Source organism: Leopardus geoffroyi, chromosome A1 (genome assembly GCF_018350155.1).
Source record: "Leopardus geoffroyi isolate Oge1 chromosome A1, O.geoffroyi_Oge1_pat1.0, whole genome shotgun sequence".
NCBI lineage: Eukaryota > Metazoa > Chordata > Mammalia > Carnivora > Felidae > Leopardus > Leopardus geoffroyi.
Genome location: NC_059326.1, coordinates 139,666,772 through 139,683,187, shown reverse-complemented (window position 1 = coordinate 139,683,187; position 16,416 = coordinate 139,666,772). Strand labels below are relative to the sequence as shown.

The following is a 16,416-nucleotide window of genomic DNA, read 5'->3' as shown; positions in this document are numbered from 1 at the left end:
TAGTCTAGATGAAGTCCCTCCATGCAGAATGAAGAATAGAGAATAAGTGTTCCTACAGCCCACATTAGAAAGAGAGTGATTGCATTGTGGATAGTGTGAAATAGCCCCTCGAGAGAGTAGTCTATTGTCTGTAGCAGTAGGTTAGCCACTGTATACAAAGTAACATTTTTTTTTTAATTTTTTTTTTTAACATTTATTTATTTTTGAGACAGAGAGAGACAGAGCATGAACAGGGGAGGGGCAGAGAGAGAGGGAGACACAGAATCTGAAACAGGCTCCAGGCTCTGAGCCATCAGCCCAGAGCCCGATGCGGGGCTCGAACTCACGGACCGTGAGATCATGACCTGAGCCGAAGTTGGACGCTCAACCGACCGAGCCACCCAGGTGCCCCTACAAAGTAACATTTTAGGAAGATTAAGCTCATAAGGAAGAAACCAGAGACCAAGTATACCACTTGAGAGGGTCAGGTACATAGTGATGAAAGCCAGCTAAAAGAAGTAACCAATAGTAGAAAAGTAAAGCTCTTGAATTGTAGAAGAGTCAAGAATCTCCTACACGATGAGTAATGAGCTTAATAGCTATGTGAAATGTGAGGGGAGGAGTTAAAAGTCTAAACTTTCCAGTTCAGGTGACTGGAAAATAGCAGTCCCAATAACGTGAATAAATGAGCATATAGGAAAAAGTAGTTTGGTGAAGGACATTTTAAAAAAGAAACTGTATGTGAAATGCCTAACAGTATCTGGACCCATAAAGCACTCCAATAATTGAGAGCTAGTTCTTATAATAACATTATTCATTTCATGTTGATGAAATTAACTTCTTGTAAAACTTTCTGAAGTAACCTATAACTTTGAAATAATTAATTTTACTTAGCAGTTTAGGTACACAACTTCAGTATTTAAAGCAAGATAGCATAGATCTTCGTGTCATTTTAGCTTTCAGTCATTGATTCAACAAATAATTGAGAGCCTACTATGTTTCAGATACTATTTTAGATGCTGGGTCTGAGGCATTGAACAAAACTGCTGTACATTGGTATCCTTAAGGAGGTGATGTTCTAAACCAGGCTTAGTTTAACAACTCCTGTAATTAGGTGTTCATTGCGTGTGCATGTTTTTCATAATTGAAGTTTACCTCAGATTTGTAGTTTTAAGTGTTTTTTATGTGTTGTCTGTGTTAATACTTTGAAATTTAATATTTTCTTTTAGCAGAATATTTATATTCCATATATAGATTTTCATAAATAAAATTCTGAAAAGCAGCTAAATTTAAAAACCTGCTTTCAGGTTTGTACTTTAGGGGTTTAATTCTTATTTTTTAAACAGGTTTTTAAATATATCCTCTTTAGGTATATAGAAGGGAAGTAGAAGAAAATGGGATTGTTTTGGATCCTTTGAAAGCTACCCATGCAGTGAAAGGCGTTACAGGACACGAAGTCTGCAATTACTTCTGGAATGTTGATGTTCGCAATGATTGGGAAAGTAAGCTGCCATTATTAATATATCTTAATATAATTATTTCAAATTTAATATCAAATCCAACCTAGTTTTTTGCATCTCATATACAGTTTACAAAGTCATTGTAGAAAATACCTGGAGAATCTGACAATAGCTTGCATTTACTTTTTTTTCTTTTAAGTTGCATTTAAATGGAGCATTTAGCTGTACAGAATGCTTCTTGCTATATTATAGCATTTGATCCAGTATTTCAATAATCCTGCATGATAGGTAGGTAAAAAAAAAAAAATAGGTTAAGTGACTTGTCAGAAGCTACAGAGCCTAGTTAGTGGAAAGACTGGGACTAAAATTAAAGGTTTCTGTTTTATCATCTGCTTTTCCAGATTGTTTTGTGTCCCTTGTAAACCCTGGATAAATCCTGCTGTGGTCTGTTGAGAGTTATTCTTGGAGTGTGTGTGTGTGTGTGTGTGTGTGTGCATGCGTGTGTGCGCGCACGCCTCTTAGTCACCAAATTTCATAAATAGAGATAGTTTTGAACATCATGAGATGTTTATCTATGACAGTTCGACATTCTTTTTTTACAAATATAACCAACTAAGCTTAGGACAGTTTCTTCAGCTTCAATAAATTAGGAATTATAGGAAAGTGTCGTAGCATTAGATAGGAATTTGAATCTGAGTAATTAATACATGTGAGTAGAATTGCTTTCTTGATGTGGAAGCTAGAGATGGAGCCAAAGAAAATGAGATTTCCTTATCATCAGGTGTCATGGTCCCTGTAGCCCTACTATTAAGTCTTAACCACCTTCCATTTAGACAGCCTACATAGGGCAGAATCCTGCTCATGTTACCACAATGTCCATCAGTATAAATGAGTTAATCACATTCTAGAAAGAGGCAATGTATCTTTTTGGCTACTAATATTTTCTCTTCATTTCAGCAACTATAGAAAACTTTCATGTGGTGGAAACATTAGCTGATAATGCAATCATCATTTATCAAACGCACAAGGTAAAGATCTCTTCATCCCAAAAGGATTTCACCCTAATTCAAACTGAGACATAGAAATTCTCTCGAGTAAAATTTGGCAGGAAGTTAAATGCCATAAAAGATCCACAGACTTTATTAATGATGCATGAATGTCACATATTTGAAAGGATATCAGCTCCTTTAAAGCAGAGCCCGAGACAACCTGAGAAATAACCCAGGAACAGTGTGTTTGATAAAGACCTCCAGTTAGTTATGTGCACTTAAAGTTTAGAAAAGAAAATACTGAAACCCAAGTAAATATTTTTCTAGCATCTAGTCTTTATAGGAGAGAAGTCATAGTTCCCACCTACAAAAGAGAATCATAGGAGTGCCTGGGTGGCTCAGTTGGTTAATAAGCTTCTGAGTCTTCATTTGGGCTCAGGTCATGTTCTCACAGTTTGTGGGTTCAAGCCCCATGTCAGGCTTCACACTGGCAGCACAGAACCTGCTTGGGATTCTGTCTCTGCCCCTCCCCTGCTGATGCACACACACACACACTCTCTCTAAATAAATAAATCTTTCTCTCTAAATAAATAAGTAAACATTTAAAACAGTGAATCATAGTTTCCTCTGGCAACAATGTTAAGTGGAATGGAAATTATGTTATTAATGTATGTTAAGATTGATAAGAAAGTCATGTAAGTAGATCATCTAAAAGCAAGGGAAAATTGCCATGCATAACTATTAAGAAGTTGGTCATATACCAGAGCACACAGAAACATTGTCCTAAATTGGTTCACTTTCATATTGCTTTCATTTCACATTCATTTCATTTCTTCCTGTGCTATCCTAGGTATTTAAATTTTAAGAATTAGGGGCTCCTGGGTGGCTCTGTCATGTCAGTTAAGCATCCGACTTTGGTTTCAGCTCAGGTCATGATCGCACAGTACATGAGATGTAGCCCCACGTCAGGTTCCGTGCTAACAGTGTGGAGCCTGCTTGGGTTTCTCTCTTGCTCCCCTCTCTGTTTCTGCCCCTCCCCTGCTTATTCTCCTTCCCTCTCTTTCTTTCTCAAACTTTAAAAAAAATTAAAGAATATCTCCCTTACCTGACTCTACTCTGTTCCCTGAAAATTGCCAAATAATTTTTGTATAAAGGATAATAAAAGGGGTTGGGAGGATGGGCAAAATAAATGAAGGCAATTAAGAGGAACAAACTTCCAGTTATAAAAAAAGTAAGTCAGCATGGGGAATGTAGCTAATAATATTGTAATAGCGTCATGGTAACAGATGGTGACTACACGTATTGTGGTGAGCACTGGATACCGTATAAAATTGTCAGATCAGTGTGTTTTACACCTGAGACTCATGTTCATTTTAAAGAAAGGAAAATAAAGGAATTATAATTTTGGAAAGATCCATCAAATGTGATATTGTATGTTATATAAGAAATACAGTAATTCAACAGGTACTAACAGATTGTTCTAGCATAATTTTTTTCAAAAAAATTCAATAATGCTCTGCAACATCTTGCCCTTTACATCTGGCTTCTTTTATAATCTGGTTTCTTAAAGTATTTTTTTTTTTAATTTTTTTTTTAATGTTTATTTTTGAGACAGAGAGAGACAGAGCATGAATGGGGGAGGGGCAGAGAGAGAGGGAGACACAGAATCGGAAGCAGGCTCCAGGCTCTGAGCCATCAGCCCAGAGCCTGACGTGGGGCTCGAACTCACGAACCGTGAGATCGTGACCTGAGCTGAAGTTGGGCGCTCAACCGACTGAGCCACCCAGGTGCCCCTATAATCTGGTTTCTTTTTTTTTTTTAATTTTTTTTTTTTTAATTTTTTTTTTCAACGTTTATTTATTTTTTGGGGGACAGAGAGAGACAGAGCATGAACGGGGGAGGGGCAGAGAGAGAGGGAGACACAGAATCGGAAACAGGCTCCAGGCTCTGAGCCATCAGCCCAGAGCCCGACGCAGGGCTCGAACTCACAGACCGCGAGATCGTGACCTGGCTGAAGTCGGAAGCTTAACTGACTGCGCCACCCAGGTGCCCCTATAATCTGGTTTCTTAAAGAGGGCTACTTATCTCCTGATATTTAAGTCATCCTCACTCTGTAAATTTTTATCTTCTCATCATCCTTGTGGATTTGCATTCATTCGTTCAAACATGGCCTAATTTTCCTTTATTATTGGCTTTGCTCAACACTACTTTCATCGATTTCATAAAATGTAGCATCTTTAAAAGGTAACCATTTTACTTTCCAATGAAACTCAATGCTTAAGAAAGTCAGTGCACAGATTTTCTCTTATTTAAAAGTACATAGTCTCAGTTCCCAGAGACCTCATTTCCATATCATTGCAACGTGTTTTATGTTTCCTGGCATACTGTAAAGTTGAAAGATTCAGTCTGATTTGGTATTCTTCAAATGTGCTTATATCAAAGAAGCAGTCTTCTTACTAAAATCTTAGCTTTTAAGTCTCTGAACACTTTAAACAGAGGTTTAATACTAACAAGCAGAACATTACCAAGGACTAGGGAAGGAATTAATTGCTTACTGAATATAGAGTTTCTGTTCAGGGTGATAAAAAATTTTGGACATTGTGCTGATGTTTACATAATATTGTGAATGTAATGTCATTGAATTGTACACTTAAAAATGCTTTAAATGGCAAAAATTTTTGTTATATATATCCACAATTTTTAAAATATTACTTTGATGATATTCTACAAAGCAGTTAATTCACTGTTCATAATTAATCCTTTGCTGGGTATTTTCAGATGCTTTCCATTTAAAATTTGACAGATTTTACCTTCACCTAAGATATTTATTTTTGTTTTATTTATTTTTGTTTAACATTTGTGTCTCTGTTAGTTCCGTATTACATATGAATTTAAAAGTAATTCGGCTTTTCAAAAGATATTTACTTCTTCCACAGAGGGTGTGGCCTGCTTCTCAGCGAGATGTATTATATCTCTCTGCCATTAGAAAGATACCAGCCTTGACTGAAAATGACCCCGAAACTTGGATAGTGTGTAATTTTTCTGTGGATCACGACAGTGCTCCAGTAAGTGCACTTGTATAAATGTGTATAGTTGTATAGTATAAAGCTAAATATACAGTGTGGGACAAAAGTGACAAACACATATGACACACACTGGTACTTGATTTGATAACGTTTCTTAGATTTTGTTTTATATTGGATTGGCTCCTTGGAACACTATAGCCCTTGTGTTACTTGAGGGCAGTAGTCATGGCTGTGAACATGCAGCAGGGGCTGTTTTCCTTTCCCCCTGATGTTATAACGCGGAGACAGAGCTGAATGGGTACGTAAGTGAAGCTACGTTCTACAAGCTTCCCTCTCAAGCCATGATCAGCTACTGGCAAAACCCCTGTGGTTTCTATCTCAGTTGAGTTCCATCTACTACTGAAGAGGAGGGAAAGTCATTCCTGATGTCCTGCAGCTTGGCATGTGTTATTTAGTGGTGCTAATAAGATTTTGTTGGACATTTTGATGAGCTATGGTTTTGGATAACCTAATGTGCTATTAGAACAGTAGGGATTATAAAATACAAGGCATCTATTACACTGGTGTTTTGTTTTTATTTTTTGTTTTGGCAGCTAAACAATCGATGCGTCCGTGCCAAAATAAATATTGCTATGATTTGTCAAACCTTGGTAAGCCCACCAGAGGGAAACCAGGAGATCAGCAGGGACAACATTCTATGCAAGATTACGTATGTAGCTAATGGTATGTGTTTTGAGGTTTCTTTTGATACTTTGGTAATGTAGATTTTCTTTTTTTTTTTAAGTTTATTATTTTTAGTAATTTCTACACCCAGTGTGGGGCTTGAACTCACGACCCCAAGATCAAAAGTCGCGCGTTCTTCTGACTGCACCAGCCAACACCCCTAGATTTCTTATTATGATCTACATGCCTTTTTAGTTTTTCTCCTTTAGATTAATGATTTTTAATTTGGAGTGATGTGTACCAAAATTATCAGGAAACTTTGAAAATATCCACATCTGAATTTCATCCCAGAACTACTGTATCAAAATTTAAACTTCATCTCTAGATCACTATCACATATGCTTGGTTTAAAAATCCATCTATTATATATTTGCCTAATAGAATATATGTATGATTAGAAATAAAAGCAATAATGGTAAAGAAAATTAATAGTTCTTTTTCTTATTGTCAGGCTTTTTTATTTTCTGAATTATTGCCTGCTCTGGATTCTTAACTACACCCATTTCTTACTTGCAGTAGTCACTGGAATCCCTCCCATCAAATCCTCAAATCTTCTTTGTACAGGGCTGTAACTGCTACTGTGTTTGAAGAGACAGTTATGTCCAAGGGAGATATTGTTTGATTATAGTAGAGTTTGACAAATTTATCTTACATAACCTGAAATGTTGCTATATTAATATTTGCATTTAATTTAGGGAGCCAAGAACCTATTAAATAGGTAACAAATGCTCTCTTGTTTGCTATGTGTCCTTGTCTAGTGGTTAGCATTAAGGAATTAGTAGTCAGGACTTTAAGAGATGTTAGCTATTCCAACACGAGAAAATTTTGAAAGCAAAGGAAGTAAATGAGTGCTTCCCATACATTTGGAGAATTGTATCTTAACGGGCTTTATTTTAATTTTCCTTTATCTTGCAGTGAACCCTGGAGGATGGGCACCAGCCTCAGTGTTAAGGGCAGTGGCAAAGCGAGAGTATCCAAAGTTTCTAAAACGCTTTACTTCTTATGTCCAAGAAAAAACTGCAGGAAAACCTATTTTGTTCTAGTATTAACAGGTACTGGAAGATATATATTACCCTTTTTTTAAAACTTTGATTAATATGACTCTGCAGATATTAAAATTTAGTTAATTGTTGAAAGTAATTTTAATGTGTTTTACAGTGTTCCCAAAGTTGTAATTTTTAAAGCCTTTAAAACTTGTTTTCTTCTGCTTATATGAGGCAGTGTTTGCTTATGCAAAGACATTTTAACATTATGGAGCTATAAAATTCTAGAAGTACAAATTCCCTGTATTCTTCCCTTCCCAGAAAGTACTTGAGGTTCATTGTTTATTCTTCCATACTTTTGTATGTATGTAGTGAATGATGTGTATTCTTGATTATTTGTTAATAATACTTGTTTATTCTATACTTCTTGTTTTGCAGCTTGCTTTTTCTATTTAACAATATATCTTGACTAGTACTGCATATAAAGACATGAGATATATAAAACTATCTCATTCCATTAACAACTGTTACATGAATGTTGCAGAATTTATTAACCAGTCCCATCATAATGTTGGTTCCATATTTTGACTGTCAGATAATGCTGTGTTGAACATCTTTCCATAAAGTGCCGGAATCTTTAATTCTTTTTCAAGAAATGATATGTTAACGTGGTTCAAAAGTCAGGTGTGAAAAGATGAACAGTGAAATTTATCCCTTGCCCCTGCTCACCCAGTTTTGCCTTTCCCCCACCCCCAAACTGAAAGAGTATAAGTGCTATTTGTATATCTTTTCCAGAGAATTTTTTTTTTATTTTTTTTTCACGTTTATTTATTTTTGAGACAGAGAGAGACAGAGCATGAACAGGGGAGGGGCAGAGAGAGAGGGAGACACAGAATCAGAAGCAGGCTCCAGGCTCTGAGCTGTCACCACAGAGCCCGACGCGGGGCTCGAACTCACGGGCCACGAGATCATGACCTGAGCCATAGTCAGACACTTAACCGACTGAGCCACCCAGGCGCCCCTCCAGAGAATTTTTTATGCCTGAGCAAGCAAATACAAGTGTATGTCTCCCACACTTACACCTTTTTGTTGTTTTGAAGAAAATACATTGTTCTGCATCTTGTCTTTGCACTTACTTTACTTTGAAGGTCTTTGCATATCAGTATGGACCTTCCTCATCATTTTTTTGTGGCTATACAGTATCCCATTGCATGGATATACATAATTTTCTAACCAGTCCTCCCTTGCTAGATACTCAAGTTGTTTCCAATTTTTGCTGGAACGGTGTTACAAGTATATCCACTTATAAGTTTATATGTGGGATAAATTGCTAGATATGACACTGCCAGCACTTCCGGGGGTGGGGGGTTGTGCGTTTTTATTTTAGATATTGCCCATAAAGAAGTTGTATTATCAACTCACCAGCAATAATGTATTGGAGTGCCTATTTCCCTTTACCCTCTCACACAGTGTATGAAATAAAACTTGGATTATTCCCACCTTGATAAGGAAAGAAATACTTTCTCTATAGTTTTTGTCTTTCCTTACTATGAATAGTTTGAACATTTCTTGGTCCATTTGAGAGAAATTTGTATAATTCTGTTTCTGTGAACTCTCAGTATGTGTTAACATTTAAATTTTTAATAGATATTACCAAAGTATAATTCATAAACTGCAGTATTTATGAATGTTCTCTTTTTCTCACCTATGTTAGATATTAAATCATTGGCTGAGAAGTTTATATTCTTTTTTTTTTTTTTTAACTTTTATTTATTTTTGAGACAGAGAGAGACAGAGCATGAACGGGGGAGGGTCAGAGAAAGAGAGGGAGACACAGAATCTGAACCAGGCTCCAGGCTCTGAGCTGTCAGCACAGAGCCCGACGCAGGGCTTGAACTCACAAACCGCGAGATCATGACCTGAGCCGAAGTCGGACGCTTAACCGACTGAGCCACCCAGGCGCCCCGAGAAGTTTATATTCTTGAGTAACTTAGATTATTGTATTCTTGAGTCTTTAGATTAAATTAGTATGTTCAATAGTGTTATATAATGACTGATATTTTTAACTAATTCTGGTTTCTGATGTTGTTTATAGTATGCCTCTCTTTAAAAAAAAAAAAAAGGCTAAATTTATTGTCAGATGCTAACACCAGAGTTGTTGCATTGATGTCCCAGATATTTAGCCTTTCCTAAGAAAAAGCTTACCTGAAAATATTAAACAGATTCTAATATTACCTGAATGGTTAGTGTTTTGGGATATAGCTTGACCTTTGAGAGATTCTGTCTTCAAGTGCAAGTGCATTGCATAAGTGTACTGGCTTTTGGAATATCTTGTACTTTAGGATTGTTATGGCTAGATCTGGACACAAATTTGCTGATTTTATCTTTGCCCTGTTACCTCAAATTAACCAGAAACGGGATGCTGTGTCATGGCAGCAGGCCATGTCACCTGACTTAGCTGGTTGTCTCTCCCCACAGCCTTAAGATTTCTAAAGAATGCTATTTGCTCTAATCAAGACCAAGTGTGCAGCTATAATCTGCTTTCTCTCTTCATCTCTACCCCCAGCCTTGCTAAAATGAGCAGGGCAGAAAATATAACCATCTTTTAAGCAAAAGAAATCAGAATGCAGTTATGTATAGAACTTGCTCTCACCTATGTTTGAAAAGAAGAATTTTCTTAAGCATTTGTAAAATACATGCTAACATTATTAACAGCATTTTGCCTCAGAACTGTTGGATTTAGGGCATTGTTTATTGACTGTGTGCATGTGTCTGTGTGAGTCTGTGTCTGTGTGTGCACACAGTACCTAGCAGGGAGGGGGTTGAAATCCATCTCAGAGGAAGGAGGTAGCATTGTTTGTGGATGTATGTGTATGTATGCAAAGACAGAACTATGAAGATTCAGTGGCCACAACTTAGCTCTGGCCTTGAGTCCAGGTTGAGCTTCTTTCTGACAAAGCACCAAATTCAAACCTTAACACCATAGTGAAAATCTTTGTTTACCTAAAGTAATATTTGTTTCATAATAAGTTTGGACAGATGTATGTATGAAGTGGATTCTAGCATTGAAATTTTAGGAAAGCTATCCTAATTTTAGTGATGAAGAAATTATAACTTCCAATAGTGTTTATGATCTTTAGTGAAATTTCATAAAGAATTAATGAGGTCCAAAGATAGTTAAAACTCATAGTCAATTCTTGATAACTGGTATTTTATAGCATAATTTTTATTGAAGACTAAGAAGAAGGAAATGCTGGTTTTGGGGGTGTCAACCCAAAGAATTCTGGTTGATTCCCTCTTTGCTTATCTATGGTATATTTCCCTTCTTTTTTGAGTTTTCAGAACGTTCCTTCTGTTCCTTGCTGATCAGTTTCAAATATGTAAGGTTTACAATTTTAACATTTTTAACGGTAAAAATCTATAAAGCATAAATATTTAATAGAGATCTGTGTATTCCATGAATTCACAGGGTAGGAGGAATCTGTTCTGGTAGTCTTGCCACTCTCAGTAATAATGTATTTCTTAATTGTTTACTTATTTTCTTTCCTGCAGTGACTGAAGCAAGGCTGTGTGACATTCCATGTTGGAGGAAAAAAATAAAAAACAAAATTGAATGCTCTAAGCTGGAACGTAGGATCTATAGCCTTGTCTGTGGCCCAACACCCTGGCCTTGTGTACAAAAATGAAGAAATATTGCAATAGCAAAGGTGAACATCTAACACTAGCTGTCTCCTGCTAGATCTCCTCGCTCAGCATATAACTATAAATACATGTAAAATTACATGTATATGGCTATATTTTTATTTGCTTGCTCCTAGAAGAGAAAAAAAAAAAATCAACTTTGAATCACAACTAGGAATTGATGCTTTAATTTTTGGAAACTTTTTCAGAATTTTTAATTTACTATGGTCCGGCCTAAGATCCTCATTTGTATCAGGTTTTGTGCACAAAAGAAAAGCACAAAAGTTGAATGCACATGGGGCATGTGCTTTCTGTGCACCAAATATCTGGATGGGGTTCTTTTTTCAGGCCTATGGTTAAATCTGTGTTCAGAATTTTTTGACTTTTTTGCTTTGTATAATCATAGAATTCATTGCTGCTGATTTCTATAATGATTCATGTTACGTAAAGTGTCTCTTAATAACTGAGGGCTGTCAAATAACCTGTGATTTCACCTTTTCTATAGTCTTACTCCTATGAAGAACCTTGGTTCTGATGGAGAAAGAGTGAAAAGCTTTATTTTTTCCCCCAGGTATCTTTATATTTCTATTGTATTTTTAGTTGTGTAATGTGTGCTACAGATTTTTTTCAGTTTGTTTACAAACACAATTTGGTAATTCCTAAATTGGTTCTGTCTGCCTCCAAACGGAAACAGAAATCTTGTGGGTATAAACTACTTTTTGGTACAGTGGTAAAGGATAAAATGAGCTCATATTTTCTCAAAATTTGTAAGAGGATATACGGTATTTCTTGTTAAGGTAAATCAGGCTGTTGGGGTTTGACATTTGATTCAGTATTTCTGGTGTTCGTAACAGGCATGTTTGTCAGTTCTTCTAATTTGGCTCAGTTTAAAAGATATGTTGCAGGATATGCATATAAAATGTGAGCAGTGCTCCGGTTTGCCTCTTGATCAGAATTTGCAGCAGAGCAGTAAAGGATTCCATGTGATTCAAACTGAAATTCTTTCCTTACTTGCTGTAAGAGCTTAAATGTAAAATACCTTCTTTAGTTTTAGGCCTCTGTGAAAAACCTTGAAGCATGGAGTTGAGGCAAGGAATGGTACTCACTGAAGTAGAAATGACTGCCCACTTCAAAATCTTCATTGTGTTTATACACAAATGTGCTTACATATGTCAGAGGCATTTTGTAGATGCTATGCTGACTTGTTCATCTCTGTAGAAACACAGAAATCAGACCCATTTTGTAAAGCAGAAAGTCATGTCACTTGGAACATGTCCTGTATATATTTCATACATGGTAATGGAGTCTTAATGATAAATGCAAGGTGATAATTTAATGATGGGATTAGTCTGATCACTTAATATGCACAATCCTGGAAGTGAATTACTTGCATCAGATATAGTGGTATTTATTATTCTGTACAGAGAGAGAAAAATACATATAAAACATATGCTTATATTACATGCACGCAGATTTCATGTTCCATAAATCTTTTCTATTTTTTAATTTACCTTTCTCTAATGATGTGCATGGAATATGCCTTATACAGAAAAATGCTGTTCATAATTTGACTATGTGGAAAAGTGCCTATATGGTGGTAATGCTAGTAAGGCAAATAAGACAAATTATCATATGAGTTTACTACATCACCAGTTAACATTTTATATTGTGATGTTTAAAAAAGAAAAGTTTATACCTCAAATGTGTATTTTATTTTACAATCAGCTGTGGGGTTGGGATGGGAATATGGGAGGGTTGGGAGGGAAGGTTTATTAACCTTAAGCCGCTGATGGGAATCTTCAAAAAAAATTCTCTATGCCCACTATAAATGTTCCTCTGTTTGCCATTTTTGGTAACTATCATGAACATGGACAAGTAACTCTTTCATAACTAAATTGAATAGCTTCATTTTACAAAGGTATGGAAAACTTAACAAAGCAATGTCTAAATCTAATTATCATTAGTTGCATTTGCACTAACTGTTAGATACACTTTTGCAATTCTGTAAATGAAATGATTACACTAAAAATATTTGTATAAAAAAAAAAGAAGATACATTTTACCTTTAGATAACTGTACAGGTACTTCACTAGAGTTAATCCCATCCAGTCAGATTTAGAAATGAGTTGGGGAATGCGAAAAGAGTTTTAAAGAGCTCAAAATTGGAGAGGTACTAGCCATTTTAAACAATATTCAGACCCTCTAGAATTATTTCTGTGTGGCTAATTCTTTAATCAGTATCTGAATATACATGATGTTTTCCCAAACACAGTAATTTCTTCTGTCTCCCAAACAAAAACAAAAAACAAAAAAAAATGATCCTTTACTACTCTCTTTTCAACTAGTTCACTCTTTTGTACTGTGATAGAAATTTGGAAAATACTGGTAATGATGGGTTTTGTCCCTGACTGCCCACTGTACAGGACAGGAGAGCACAGTGTTTCACTTGGAACTCAGGACTCCTGATTTTGAGGTGGAGGGTGATCACAGCAGCTCTTGGTTTGGGAACACCACAAAGGCGATCGAGGTAGACCGAGGAGGGGATGGCTGGGAGGGAGGTGTAAGAACACAAAGCAAGGAAAAGGAAGAATGGGTTTCCCGTTTGTTGAGTTTCATCGGCTAACTTGTGCACCTATACAACATCAGTGTCAACTGCTATTGAGAACATTTTAGTTGGGCTGAGCCGGTTCTCTTGTGAAATTGTGCTGGTTAATTAAGCTTATCAATTGTTTGTTCAATTAAACACTTTCACCAGTATTTAGTCCGAGTTGTACAGACAATGTATTTGGATTACTGTCATTGTTCACCTACAAACTCAAAACATAATCATTTTAAAGTACCTTGGGAGTGTGTAGAGTGTAACTATTCTATAATAGCTTTATGATCCTGATGATGTTTTTAAAAAATAATAAAGTTGGATCTTCCATGTTACAATCACAAAATTAAAACCAGTATTTAAAAGTGGAAAAGTATTAAAATATTATGGACAAACGTACTTGCTTGCTTGTTTTCCTTAACCCCTAGATACTGCCTGCATAATTCTAAATTTTTTTTAATGTTTTTATTTATTTTTGAGACAGAGTATGAGTAGGGGAGGGGCAGAGAGAGAGAGAGACACACACAGAATCCGACGGAGGTTCCAGACTCTGAGCTGTCAGCACAGAGCCTGATGAGGGGCTTGAACCCATGAACTGCAAGATCATGACCCGAGCTGAAGTCGGACACTTAACCGACTGAGCCACCTAGGCGCCCTTGCCTGCATAATTCTAAATAGTTAAGAGCTTGAAATAACTCCAGTTTAATATTTTTTAAACTAGAGGTTGTAACCCAGTTAGGGATCAAGAAAGCCACGTAAATATTTTTCAACAAAATAGAACAGAATGGAATAGATCAAGTACATAGCATGTGAATATATATATATATATATATATATATATTTTTAATGCTTATATTTTTGAGAGAGAGTGAGACATAGCATGAACAGAGAGGGTTAGAGAGAGGTGCTGACACAGAATCTGAAGCAAGCTCCAGGCTCTGGGCTGTCAGCACAGAGCCCAGTGTGGGCTGGAATTCATGAGCTGCGAGATCGTGACCTGAGCCGAAGTCGGGCATTCAAATGACTGAGGCACCCAGGCGCCGCGTGAATATTTAAATATTTTGTGAATCTTTTTTTCGTGTGTGTGTGTGTGTGTGTGTGTAGTGGATTATAGTGTGAAATGAATTTCTTATGAAAGCTGATGCAAAGTTTTTTCAGATTGCTAGAAAGTAAGACCATATATAGTTGGGTATTTCTAAAATGAAAGCACAGTGCCAGTCATGCACACTTAAAATTCAACTACATGTAGCGGTAAACAAATCCTGTCTCGTTTATTTAAATTACATGGACAGCTCCACTTGTTACACTTAGGGAATCTATGCTCTAGGACAACCATGAGAAGGGAAGTGTGGATTTGCAGTTCAGTCAGTGGGTTCCTTCATGGTTATATTGAAAGACACTGAGCATATTTCTCTCCTCATGTTCAAAGATATATACCATCTAAAAAAACATGACCTCTAAAAACAGGCCAACTACTTAACCTGGTGGGGTGCTGGAGAGAAAATCTGGCTGTTGTATTGGATTTTATTTTAATGTGTTGGATTTGTTGACAGAAATAGTTTGTGGTCCTTGTGGCACACTTGTAAGAAGTTTTTGAAGAGTGACTTTAACTATATGCAGTTTTTGCCTTAGGCTTGACCTGAAATGTAACCTGCAAATAAGGCTTAGTTCTATTTCGAATTGGGTTGACTTTATGGCATGTTCCAAATTTTGCCATTGTGTAAACTAGATTGCAACAGGACTCATATTGTTAGTATTTGCATTATTTACCCATTGAAACAAATTTTCTGTGAGCCTTCCAGGTCTGTATACTTTGGATAGCATTCAACAAATACCATAAAGGTAAACTTTTTGGCCTCTTAAACTCTCTTCCACAGAATTCGAGTTTCATACTAGAACAAGTGTTAACTGTCTTTAAAGCTACAAAAGGAGATCCAACCAGGATTTTACCCAGGTTTTATGATTGTTGAGGTGCTGAATGATGATGTCTCTCTCATTAAGTGTCTGGAATATGAGAAACTAACTGCCTTTTATCAACCTTCTTCCAGCATTGCCGCCCCTGCTGGTTGGTGGTGGAATCGCCCCTATTTTACAGTAAGGTGTCAGGCCAGGCTGGGTTCCGGGCCTACTTGAATGATTCCAAAGTCTTTTCTTTCCATTAGATTCTGCTGATTTTTAACGCTTTAGGTATTTAATACCTATTAGTGTTTGATGGACTAGAATTGACATGCATGAAGACTAGTACTTTTGAGGCATGGGTATTAACACCACACACTCCATTATTGGCTTTACAAAAATTCCAAATACCTGTATGTCATAAAATCCTACCAGATGTACAAGTTTTATCTTAAGATTAAATTTGACCATCATTTGATGCCTTGACTGCCTTCCTGTCCTCCAGCTTAGAGGGGTAAGACAAGGAACTCTTATCATTAAAAAAAAAAAAAAAAGCCACAAGCCCAAGAAATTTCGTTTATTGGGTTTTTTAATCCACAGACAACCTCCAGCATAGCTACCACTGTTTTGTGAACCACCCGTGTTTATAAAATAGCAAAACGACTCCTGAGGTAGCAAGTAAAGCAAGCTGTAGATGCCCTTCCAGTCATTTCACTCTGGTTCTTTCATGTTACTCTTCCTTAGAACTGGGAAGCCAAAGTGGGAACTGGGTCCAGCAGCAGGGGGATCCATGTGCATGAGGTTAGTCCCCCGTCCATGCAATTTTAGCCTTGTGTACAGATAGCATTAATTCTCCACACTCAAAACAATTCCAAGAGCAAGTATTTATTGAGCACCTACTCCATGCCATGCGGTGTTACAGGATCAGGGATACAACAATGAACAGAACATCTGGCCTATGTTGTTTTTGTCATAACCAAGCTTTTTAGGAATGTATATAAACTAAGAGGAAATAGGCTTTGCAATCAGGAACATTTGAATAAGGTGCATTGAATGATATACTGAGCTACCTTCAAGATATGC

General features: G+C 36.5%; 1 protein-coding gene across 2 annotated transcripts in view; it reads left to right on the top strand.

The window, feature by feature from the left end:
* Window positions 1-13,810, top strand: part of CERT1 (ceramide transporter 1) — a 105,116-nt gene extending 91,306 nt beyond the window's left edge. For both annotated transcript variants that reach the window (XM_045495887.1, XM_045495877.1), the window contains 6 exons: window positions 1,349-1,481; window positions 2,397-2,467; window positions 5,365-5,493; window positions 6,048-6,177; window positions 7,093-7,229; window positions 10,713-13,810. In XM_045495887.1, coding sequence (XP_045351843.1) covers window positions 1,349-1,481; window positions 2,397-2,467; window positions 5,365-5,493; window positions 6,048-6,177; window positions 7,093-7,220 — 591 coding nt within the window. In that variant the 3' untranslated portion in view covers window positions 7,221-7,229; window positions 10,713-13,810. The remainder of the gene's footprint in view (window positions 1-1,348; window positions 1,482-2,396; window positions 2,468-5,364; window positions 5,494-6,047; window positions 6,178-7,092; window positions 7,230-10,712) is intronic.
* The last annotated feature ends 2,606 nt before the right edge of the window (window positions 13,811-16,416 follow it).